Consider the following 12,283-nt stretch of genomic DNA (forward strand, 5'->3'; position numbering starts at 1 on the left):
ATACCATCCTGGAGTCTCTTTCACGTCCACAGAAGCGCCCATCTGCAGCCCTCACCATAGAGTCCCCTATAACTATTGCTCTAGTGCTCTTTATCTCTCCCTACTTAACAGAGCCAGCCATGGTGCTACTGCTTTGGTTGCTGCTGCTGTTATCCCCTGATAGGCCATACCCCCCCCCCCAAATGGCATCTCGTGGGCTTTTTGTATAAACAGACAGCATATACCCAAGCAATTTTCCCACACTGTTGGGTAGATGCCAGTGCTGTAGCTGTACTGGAAAAGCTTGGCCAGGGGTGCACCTAGTTCTGGAGCACAAGCACAGCTGGGAAGTTGTCAGCATGCACAGACATTGCTGTATCTTCAATATGTATTTAAATTACTGAAACACAGGCATGAATTAGTTTTACTATCTCCTAAAGGTGAAAAAACATACTCCTGGATGGATATTTCTCTTCAAATGTTTAATAAGATGAACAACAATAGAACACAATTATTGCATTGTATTTATTTCTATAAACTAAAAATAGAAGATTTTTTTACAAAATGAATAATTACCACAAAATTCCTCGGAGGAGCTATATTACAGCAGTCAACTCAAAAAAAGACCCATCGCAAATAAACGGCTGCCACACCACATTTTGAGAAAAGGATACTTCACAAAGGAAAATAATTGCAAGTAAATACATTTCAGGTAGCGTTTGTGCGAATATAATGTTATAATGTTGGAACAGATTGTGCTGAATTCCTGCTGCTAATAATTAACACTTAGCTCCAAAATACTGAAGAGTCCCTGGTAAATAGTTCATTGTAAAGATCCATTCTGACCAATCATGATATTTTCATCATATCCCATACTGTGCTAACACCTGCTTGGACAAATCCAATGCAGTCAAAATGCCTCTACCACTTATCAACAGAGTAGATAGAGCAGTATGAATTGGTGCAAAAGCATTGATCAAAGTTTGCAGTATCCATATGGTTGTGCATCTGGTCTCACAAGAAATCATACAGGTATCGCACTATGTCAAAATTCACAGTCCTAGAAGGAAGAAAAATGAAACAATAGGTTATTAATCACCGCACTGGGTTTGACCAGTTAATATTGTAATGAATTTAAATCTTACCTACATTAGAAATTAATCTTGTGCATGCTATAAACCTACCTGTTATTACTTGGTCCAGTTACATTGCACCTTCTTTGTAGTCTTAACATTGGATGCATACTACTTGTTGGTCATATATATTATTGGTTTTGTATGAAGTAAAAGGAAGTACTTAGAATTAAATATTTTAACCAGAGCCTAATTTTCATGTCCCTGGTAAACATCCTACACAGAAAGACGCATTGAAATTGGCTACCTGCCAGCATTCAGGTCAAGTGTACAACTGATGCTCTGGTGATGAAGGGGTATCACAATTGAAAATCAGGGGAGTGCCGAGGTTGAATCCAGGGGCAAGAGGCCTAAATTTCCCTGTCTGGCCTGAAGAAGTACGTAGTTTGTACAAAGAATAGGCTGCCTCTGGTATATTCCTTTGCAGGTTCAGCATTTTGATAAACTGTGTTATCCAACTATCAACACATGCCACTCGATATTTCTGTCATTTATGCCTATTGGTGGCCACAAAGATGTGGTCTGTTCAAAACATTTCAGAATTCAGCAAGGCTGTTGCTTGCATCTATATGATCTGTAACACTGCGATGGGTAATTCAGTTTGCCGCATCCAGAACCACTGTCTTGCTAGTCAGCTATAAGGCATGTTCATCCTTGTCCACCTTAGTTAGAAAAATTCTCAAATTGCTGACAGCAGTGTGGTGCACTCTGATCTCTTGTTTTGTGGGTGATGGTCCATTCATAGAAAGTCATTTTACAATGAAACATTTTAATGGCTACAGTTGTGTGTTTTTTTTTATTGACCGTTCATCTGACTGTTCCCTTGCCCACACCCACCCCCCTACCACCACCTGGATTATTTGCAAGACAAAAATAGAAAATGCTGGAGAAACTCAGCAGGTGTGACAGTATCTGTGAAGAAACAATAGAGCCAATGTTTCGAGTCAGGATGTTTCAGATTCCAGCATCCGCAGCCCTTTATCATGTTTGTAAGATACTTCCATATGGAGAAGTCCCATCCACATTGAGAGCAAAGCATAGAACTGTAACAATAATTGTAAATATTATCTGTGAGATAACAGATCTTTGGTTAATTGTAAGAAATGTACTAGTTTGACGCATATACTGACTATCCTGGGAAATAATGTTTTAAAATGTTTCTCCTCTTGAGGTGATGGTAGTGGTTCACTGAAAAATAGAGGTCGAATGAATGAAGAAAAATGTAACCCTTTATTTCAATCACTAAATTACTTTAAAGAACTGTTCAAATGGAAGTTGCTTGCTTAAATATTTCCTCAAGAGTTAATATCTCATCGTTCAGAACCCTCCAAGTACCTTAACTAAAGCAGTTCAATTTGAAATTCAATTACAAGGATAGACAGAACCACATTTATTTTTTCAAGTGATAAAACAAGAAATTTAGCATATCTCTTCATGCCATGACTACCTAATGAGACTTAGCAGTAATATTATTACAGAAAATTTGAACTAAGCTCATAATTGGGTATTATGTAAATGTAATTTGCATTCCATCTGTTTGCAAGACAAGTCCAAGCAAATATTTAGAAGTTCTCTTGAGGCATGATCTGTACCTGGTATCAGCCAACCAGCTTCCTACTTAGTGCTGAAATCTTTCACAAATTGGCATACACTATGCTTCCAAACATCAACAGGCTAGATTTAACGGTCAGTGGTGAACTAATGCCACCTACCGTACATTACACTTTCCCACAGACATTGCATGAAATTTGCACTGGAACTTGTGATGAGAGTCATTTCAGCACAACATCCTCTACAAGAGATTTATGACCTGTGAGAACAGAGCAAGCAACTATCTCCTTAAAGAAATATTTTATTTAGCACCCAGATTCTGAACTAGGAAGTGTAAATTAAAATATTTAATTCAATGTCAAATCCTGCACAGAAAACAAAACAGAGGAAAAAGAACAATGGTATTAAGAGATAAAAAAGAAGAATTTTTAAAAAACCAATTGTTATTTTTTTTAAATCTCTAACAATAATTAAACTCTGAAGGGAAGAGTCACCACAATCATAGTTCATTATTTCAGTACCAGAGAGGTTGCTTAGTAAGAATTAAGACTTCTCATGCCATTAAAAAAATATGTAGACAAGTCCTATCATCATCTACCTATTTAGAATTTATCTATCGCCTGCGTGCAGCAACATCACACTATTCCAGGCATCTCAATGCAGAATTTCTCAGCAAGCTACTACTATAAGGCAGTTTCTAGAGAAACCTGGTAAGTTAAAAAGCAACTTCCGGTATAGTTGTAGAATGTTACTCTCCAATTTATACTTTAGTAGCAATGAGTGCCAATAGTCTAACTGCTATTTTTATTGCAAAATCCAGGTTGAAGTTCCTATTCATACATTGAAATTCTTCCTTAAATTTTGGAAAACTCCCAGAGGATTGGAAAACTACCAACGTAACACAGGGCGGCACAGTAGCACAGCTGCTTCACAGCTCCAGGGACCTGGGTTCGATTCCCGGCTTGGGTAACTGTCTGTGTGGAGTTTGCACATTCTCCTCGTGTCAGCGTGGGTTTCCTCTGGGTGCTCCGGTTTCCTCCCACAGTCCAAAGATGTGCGGGTTAGGTTGATTGGCCATGCTAAAATTGCCCCTTAGTGTCCTGAGATGCGTAGGTTAGAGGGATTAGTGGGTAAAATATGTAGGGATATGGGGGTAGAGCCTGGATGGGATTGTGGTCGGTGCAGACTCGATGGGCCGAATGGCCTCTTTCTGTACTGTAGGGTTTCTATGGTTCTTCTATGGTTATTCAAAAAGGCAGACAAAAAACAGGTAGCTATAGGCCAGCTAATATAACATCTGTCATTGGGAAAATGTTAAGAGTCCATTATAAAGGATATGAAAGCAGAACTTTTAGAAATATATGATATAATCAAGCAGAATCAGCATGGATTCATGGAGAGGAAACCATACCTGACAAATTTATTAGAATTGTTTGAAGTGGTAATGAGCAGGATAGATAAAGGGGAATAGTAGATGTAACATACTTGGATTTCTGAAAAACATTTGATAAGTTACTGCACAAAAGGCTACTTAATAAGATAAGAGTCTATGGTGCAGGAGGTTGTATATTAGCATGCAACAGAGGATTGGCTAACTGATAGAAGATAGAGAGCTGGGATAAGAGAGGCATTTTCAGGATGGCAACCTGTACCTAGTGGAGTGCTACACAGACTATTGCTGGGGCTAGAATTATGTATAATATATATTAATGACTTGGACTAGGGAAGTGAATGTACTATTGCCAAATTTGCGGATGACACAAAAATTGGTGGGAAGGTAAGTGGTAAGGATGACACAAAAAGTATTTATAGGGATATAGACAGGTTAGATGAGGGGCAAAAAAACTTGGCAGATATAATATAATGTAGGAAAATGTGAAGTAATGCACTTTGGTAGGAAAATTAAAGGAGCTAAATATTATTTAAATGGATAAAAACTGCAGAAAACTACAGCAGAAAGGGTTTTGAGGGTCCTCATGCATAAATCACAAAAGTTAGCATGCAAGTTCAGCAGGTAATTAGAGTAGGCAAATGGAATGTTAGCCTTTATTTCAAAGGGAATGGAGTTTAAAATTGGCACTAGTTAGACCACACCTGGAACACCGTGAACAGTTTTGGTCCCCTTATCTAAGGAAAGATATACTGGGATTGGAGGCAGTCCAGAGAAGGTTCATTAGGTTGATTCCAGGTATGGAGGGATTTTCTTATGAGGAGAAGTTAAATAGTTTGGGCCTGTACTTTTTGGAGTTTCAAAGGATGAGAGATGACCTTATTGGGATATATAGGGTAGTCAAGGGCTTGACAGAGTAGAAGCTGAGAGGTTTTTTTCTTCTTGTGGAAGAGTCTAGGACCAACGTAATATCTCAGAGTAAGGGGTTTCTTCTCTCAGAGGGCAGCGAATCTGTGGAATTCTTTATTACAGAAAGCTGTAGAGGCTGGATCATTAAGTATGTTTAAGACTGAAAAATACAAATTTTTAATCAGTAGGGAATCAAGGGTTATGGGGATATGGCAGGAAAGTTGAGGATTATCATATCAGTCATGATCTCATTGAATAGCGGGGCAACCTTGATGAGCCAAATGGCCTACTCCTGCATCGTATGGCCCTGATTTGATTTAATTTATTATTGTCACATGTATTAGCATACAGTGAAAAGTATTGTTTCTTGCGCACTATACAGACAAAACATACCGTTCGTCGAGAAGGAAACGAGAGAGTGCAGAATGTAGTGTTACAGTCATAGCTAGGGTGTAGAGAAAGATCAACTTAATGCAAGGTAGATCCATTCAAAAGTCTGACAGCAGCAGGGAAGAAGCTGTTCTTGAGTCGGTTGGTATGTGACCTCAGACTTTTGTATCTTTTTCCCAAAGGAAAAACGGGCTGTCCAGCTCAAGGACTAAACTCTCATAATCACGTGACTGATCTCAGTTATATGCTAAAGAGTTCTCAGAAATATTATTTCAAATCAGCCACAATAATTAGTTTTCCAATTCCATCAGATATTTTAAGCTGCAGAATTAAAAGGCAAACCAATTGCAGTGAGACCTGAAATCGCTTTAACCAGAGTATTACATTTCTCCTGAATCTTTTAAGCTAAATACAGAATTTCTATTTATTACATAATACTGACCAGATGTGCTATAAATTTTCACTGTATTAAGTTCTGGTGCTATATGAACTTAAATTCTAATTGAGTTCATTTAAGACTTTAACCAGACATTTTGAGAAGTAACTCAGGAAATGCTAAATAACTTTAATTTAAAGATTGCAGGGCAGGACTTCACTAGCAGATGACGGCACATGCTTTCCAGCTCAGCCTTGAGCACAGGTTGACACTTGGTCTCTGCTCTCTCCCCATAACTTCTGCTGCTCTGTGGTCAGTAGGTTCTTTGACAAACTTACTCCGCAACTTGCTCAGTGAAAGCTGCTGCTCATTAACTCTTTCCAAGCTACAACCCACAACTTGATCAATTCTGTTATTGCATTCTGAGTGGCCTAAATGAGGCAAGGCTAATTCCTATTTGGTTTCAGGGATGCATGATCAATTTGTTATTGGCTTCTCGAGGGCGATGGCCATCTATTGATTGCATTTCCCATTGTCCCCGACTGGCCCCCCCAAGGCTTACTTGGTCCTTTACTTGGTCCAATTACTTGTGGGACCATCCTTCTCATTAAAATTTGTTTCTGTTACTTCTTTTAATGATAATGTTTATGATATCTTCATTGCCCATTTGTTCAGGATAGGGCAAACATGCAGTCATACCCTCATGACAGGCACTTTGAGCTCATCATCTCAGACTTTGTATAATTGGTATTAAATCAGACGAATGATTGTTTTTAGAGGTCATTTTGCTGGGTGATGTCTTTCCCTTTGCGATCACTTGGAATGCATTAGTTTACTTTTAAAACAAGGGATTGATAAATTGCTTATAACCTTAAAACTAATAAAGAAGTTTACAAAGTGGGTAGTACTTATAATTTGAATAGGGTATGCATAGAATATAGGTGAGAATGGTTTCAATGTCTGCTTTTATTTGAGTTAGACAGCATGTGATGTCTGGGAATATGGATTCATTGGTCCAGATGTTTAACTGATCTATAGGTACCAGTATGTCCTGCAGAACTTCATTAAAGGTGTTTATCAATGTGTTTTTGTGAGAGAACTGCTTTGCCATAATATGCTTTTGTTGTATATGTCAGTGCTTGGCATAAATCAATTAAAATAAAAAATAGTTTTAGAAAACTTAAAGTTACATAAATTACACAAAGTTTATATAAAATACATTTAAATTAATGCTTGAAACTGATTGGTGTGCTAAATATAACAACACATTCAACTAACACATTAAAATGTTAAAGAACTATGGAGTAACAAAAGCTAATTATAGAACTTAATTCTAAATTTACTAAATCAGAGATAATTACTATGAAAGAAAGTGACTTATTTTAAACAACACAAGTTAAACTGCACTAATTTAATGTACAAGACTGAATGTTTTAACACTAGTTTTTCTTTGCAGAATAGGTCTTTAAATTACAGGATGAAGCTGATAATTCTAATTGCTAGGGAGGTGGCTGGTTTCACATAAGTACTTTTGGGGCGGCACGGTAGCACAGTGGTTAGCACTGCTGCTTCACAGCTCCAGGGACCTGGGTTCGATTCCCGGCTTGGGTCACTGTCTGTGTGGAGTTTGCACATTCTCCTCGTGTCTGCGTGGGTTTCCTCCGGGTGCTCCGGTTTCCTCCCACTGTCCAAAGATGTGCGGGTTAGGTTGATTGGCCATGCTAAAAATTGCCCCTTAGTGTACTGGGATGCGTGGATTAGCGGGTAAAATATGTAGGGATATGGGGGTAGGGCCTGGGTGGGATTGTGGTCGGTGCAGACTCGATGGGCCGAATGGCCTCTTTCTGTGCTGTAGGGTTTCTTCTATGGTTTCTATGAACCTTGATGTCTTGCATCTTAAGGGCTATATGTTTTTCTCCCTTGTCATGTTTGACTATGCTGCTCAGACAATGAAATGAGCTAATGTCCCAGAATTCAGCATAAAATCATATTGGGTTGGCATACAGATTATTTGACTAATGTCCATAACTAAACACAAACTAATTGTAAATAATCAAAGTTAAACTTACTTACACTGTGAATATTGAACACAAATATTAGGCAGATGTATTGTACCAAAATGCCTTGCACCCTCCCTCCCATTATACTCTACATAAACTGAAATATTATCTAAAGCATCTAACAAACATATTTTTAATATTTCATCAGAATACAGCCAGCAGCTTAAAGATTGAGCATCATTTTTAAAGTTTATGAGGCGAGATAAAATCAAATATCTAATGGCAGATAATCATCAAAACTAACATATAGAATATACTCATCATACCTAGAGCCTCCACCGTGCAAAAGGATAACCTGATAATTTCATTCATATACCTCAGTTCAAATGTTTACAATTCAGCAGAAGACATGGTCATGTACCTGGCAATTGCTCTGATGAAATCAAGACTTGCTGTGCATTTATATTTTGGCCCATCCAGTTGATCATCATGACCAACATGGGTTAATAGTTGAAGTGCCACCAGCGAAGTGATCTGAAGATGCAAATAACAATAAGGATAGTTTCAAATAACAATAAGGATAGTTTTTTAACCGCATTCCATATTATTCTATAAATATTAGTTAAGTTGATAAACAAAAAGAAGCTTACAAAAGCTTAGACTATGCAATTAAAATATTTAGCAATTTTTCAGAACAATTAGTTCAACTAACACATTAAAATGTTAAAGAACTATGGAGTAACAAAAGCTAATTATAGAACTTAATTCTAAATTTACTAAATCAGAGATAATTACTATGAAAGAAAGTGACTTATTTTATCATCATGACCAACATGGGTTAATTGTTGAAGTGCCACCAGTTTTTTAACAAAGGATGTTTTTCAGAATGGAGATCTGTACCTAGTGGTTTTCAGTGCTGGGACCTCTGTTGTGAGGTGCGAGTGAGCATGCACCTACAAGCGCGAGTGCACCTGTGAGCATAAGCACGTGTGCACCTGTGAACGAGAGCACGCGAGTGAGAGGGTGCATGAGTGAGATTGTGTGTGAGCAAGGGTGTGTGTGAGTGTGAGTGTGTGTGTGTGTGGGAGTGAGTGTGTGTGCATGAGAGCAATGAGTGAGTGAGTATGCGAGTGAGAGCAAGCGAGTGTGTGCACGAGCAAGTGTGTGAGCATGAATGTGCATGACTGAGAGAATGTGTGAGAGAGAGGGAAAGAGAGAGCCTGGCTCACTCTCACATAACAACATACACTAACTCACACGGGGGCGGGGGGGACAGGATTGGAAACAGGAATTCCTGTGGCAATCTGATTTAGGTTGGCAAGATTTAGTGTTCCGATTTTCCCAGCCGCAAGCCAATGACATTGAACATCAGGATCCCTATTTGAATGTAGTTAAATGTAATTATCAGGCCTTTGTGCCTGATAGCTCCCCCCCCCCTCCTTCAATCTCTGTTGCGTTGGGGGGTGGAAGTTTGTTCTATTTTTACTTTTTTGTATTAGCACACCCTTTTTCTCCGATCTCTGAGCCTGCCTCACCAGCGTGATGTCGTCAGATCTGGCCCAGTGCCTAACAATATGGTAATTCTGGTGGTATCCATGTTGTTTTTCCCACATGCTGTCACTATTTGAAAAATAGAAAATTCTGTCCTGTGGGTGTGGGTGAAGGCGAGTGAATATGTATTCTGAGACTGAGCCAGTAAAACATAAATTGACCCTCACGCTCCATTGGTCATCTTTATTACACATAATTTAAATTATCAATTTAAATTGCTTTATTTTTGCTCAGCAAGGTGTTTATTTTCTTCAGACCACAATATTTTATTGAAATTCATATTTAATGTAGCACCAAATCTTATCTTTCGAAATTTGTTCATTAGCTTGAGTGAGGAAAAAATTGAAATGTGAGCCCCACACAAAAATATTGGGCAAGCCCACCTCAGATGCATTGTTTTCTTCTGCAACGGTTTCCAACTAAAGGTAGTGTACTCATTTCGATCCTAGTCACTGATAACTGCACTGTTGTCCTCTTGGTAATTGCCAAGCATTTAGAGTAATCACACCATCCCAAGCAGCTTGCAAATTTTTATCCTGGAGTCATATTTTGGTATTTCTTTCAGGTTCTGCAGCCATTGTGCTTCATTCAATCTTTAAAAAGGTTGAAAAAGAGGCAGAGACTATTTGCAACCACATTTTGAATAGCAATTTTTGACTCCCATGCAACCATTTACATTTAAGTGGTCAGTTCCTCTTACAAACTTCCCAAGAGCACTCTGTAACCTGTTGTCTCAAGCAACTTCTGTATTACCCCCATTTGGTGATCTCCCAGTGGTCCACAATATGGTCTGGGAGTTCATCCAAGTATTTAATTAAGGCCAATCACTGAAACTCCCAGAAGATTGGCCCACTTCCAAATGAGCAAATGTTATGTTCGCTGATCTGTTTTAGTCCCTTTTTAAAAAAATGTATTTTGCCAAATATACTTTACAATGGAAGTAATCCAAAGACCCATTTGCTAGTTCAAAGTACTGAAAGTTATTTATTCCAACCTTGAGTTCGCTTCTGGGAGGGCAGCAGAAATGCACAGAGCAACTATATTCCCTCTGTTGGCATTCCTGCCTCAGTGAAAGGAAACCTCCATCCATGTTCATGAAAGGAATAGTGGGTCAATGAGGTTACAAACTTGGATCATTAGCTACCACTTCACTCCTCTCCCTGGCCAACTCTGAAGCTGAACCTAACCACTGACAGTCTTGGCGTTGTATACGACCCCCGCACGTGCTTCCTACCACACATCTACTCCATTATTAAAACTGCCTACTTCCAACTCAGTAACATAGCCCAACTCTGCACTTGCTTCAGCTCATCTGCAGCTGAAACCTTTATACCAATGTTGACCTAGCCAGTCTACCATCTTCTACCCTACATAAACATGAATTCTCCAAGACTTTGCTGCCTGTATCCAAATTTCCATCAAGCCTCCTCATTCACTCGTTCCAGTGCTCGGTGTACTAAACCGGGATCTAGTCCAGCAACACAGATTTTAAAAATCTCATTTACCATTTCAAATCCCTCCATGGCCTCACCCCTCCTATCTTTGAAACCATCTCCAGCTTTACTATCCTCCTACATTTTGTATTCATCCAATTCTGGTGTCTGGCGTGTCCCCCAGATTTAATTTCTCCACCATTGACAGCTATGTCTTTAGTTGCCTAGGCATCCCAAGCTCTGGAATTCCCTTCCTGAACCCCTCTACTTCTCTCTCCTCCCTTTGAGATGCTACTGAACATCTACCTTTTATTTGTCTTAATATCTCCTTGCGTGGCTCAAAGACAAATTTTGTTTATGTACCTGTAAAGCATAGATACGTTACTCCATTAAAAGTGCTATATACATGCAAATAGCTATAGTGTGGTTGACGATGTGCGTATGTATGCAAAAACCTCTGTCCTCGTTCGCGGCTGTCTCTGGTGCTGCTGAAAATCACAGAGTTTTGGCTGGAACGCCAAATTCTCCATTATCACTTGCAGACGGGTGGGCACAGACAGGATCACAGAATCCCGCCTATAGACTTTCAAAGGATATAGACAATCTTGTTTACAAATTTGAAGTATGTGGGACTAAAGGGTCAATGGCAGTGGGGACATGAAATCAACTCAGGGACAAAAGCAGAGTCGTAGTGAATGGTTGCTTTAAAGATTTAAAGTAATCATAAATGTGGTTTTCTCTGGGATCAGTATTAGGACCACTGCTCTTTTTAATATATATTAGTGACTTGGGCTTGGATAAACTGAATAATTTGAAAGTTTTCAGATGATGTTAAACTCAAATGTGGTAAATAATGAAGAAGACAGCAAAGACAGTCTGACTGGTAAAATTTGCAGACATATGGCAAATTGAATTTTACATACTGAAATGCCAAGTAATGCATTTTGAGGGAACAATGAGTACAGAAAATATAAGCCAATCAACGCACCCTTAAAAGGGGTGCTGGAACAGATAGCATGGGGCGCATACACACACATTTGTGAAACGGCAGGAGAAGTTGAGAAGACTGTAAAAAGCATGCAAGATTCTTGGCCTCTTTAGTATAGGAATAATGTAAAAAAAGAATAGAACCAAAGCAAAATACTGCACATACTGGAAATACTCAGCAGGTCTGGCAGCACAAGAGGAACAGAGTTAACATTTTAGGTTGTCGACCTTTCAACAGAGCGACTGGACTATTCCCTGCGATAAACTTTTAGGAAAGATGTTAAGGCCTTAGTCAGGGTGTTGAAGGAGATTTACGAAAATGGTAGCAAGTGTGAAGGACTTCAATTATCATAGAAACCCTACAGTACAGAAAAGAGGCCATTCGGCCCATTGAGTCTGCACCGACCACAAACCCACCCAGGTCCTCCCCCCATATCCCTACATATTTACCCACTAATCCCTCTAACATACACATCGCGCGACACTCAGGGCAATTTCTTTTTAGCACGGCCAATCAACCGAACCCGCACATCTTTGGACTGTGGGAGGAAACTGGAGCACCCGGAGGAAACCCACGCAGACAC

The 12,283-nt window shown here is 39.1% G+C and overlaps 1 protein-coding gene across 4 annotated transcripts in view; it reads right to left on the reverse strand.

Moving 5' to 3' along the window:
- Positions 1-441: 441 nt before the first annotated feature.
- The window catches only part of orc5 (origin recognition complex, subunit 5), a 108,387-nt gene continuing 96,545 nt past the window's right edge, over positions 442-12,283 (reverse strand). For all 4 annotated transcript variants that reach the window (XM_078234727.1, XM_078234729.1, XM_078234731.1 and 1 more), the window contains exons 14-15: positions 8,150-8,262; positions 442-1,039 (exon numbers count right to left, since the gene is read on the reverse strand). In XM_078234727.1, the coding sequence (XP_078090853.1) occupies positions 994-1,039; positions 8,150-8,262 (159 nt within the window). In that variant the 3' untranslated portion in view covers positions 442-993. The remainder of the gene's footprint in view (positions 1,040-8,149; positions 8,263-12,283) is intronic.

This window comes from Mustelus asterias, chromosome 19, assembly GCF_964213995.1.
Source record: "Mustelus asterias chromosome 19, sMusAst1.hap1.1, whole genome shotgun sequence".
Classification (NCBI taxonomy): Eukaryota; Metazoa; Chordata; class Chondrichthyes; order Carcharhiniformes; family Triakidae; genus Mustelus; species Mustelus asterias.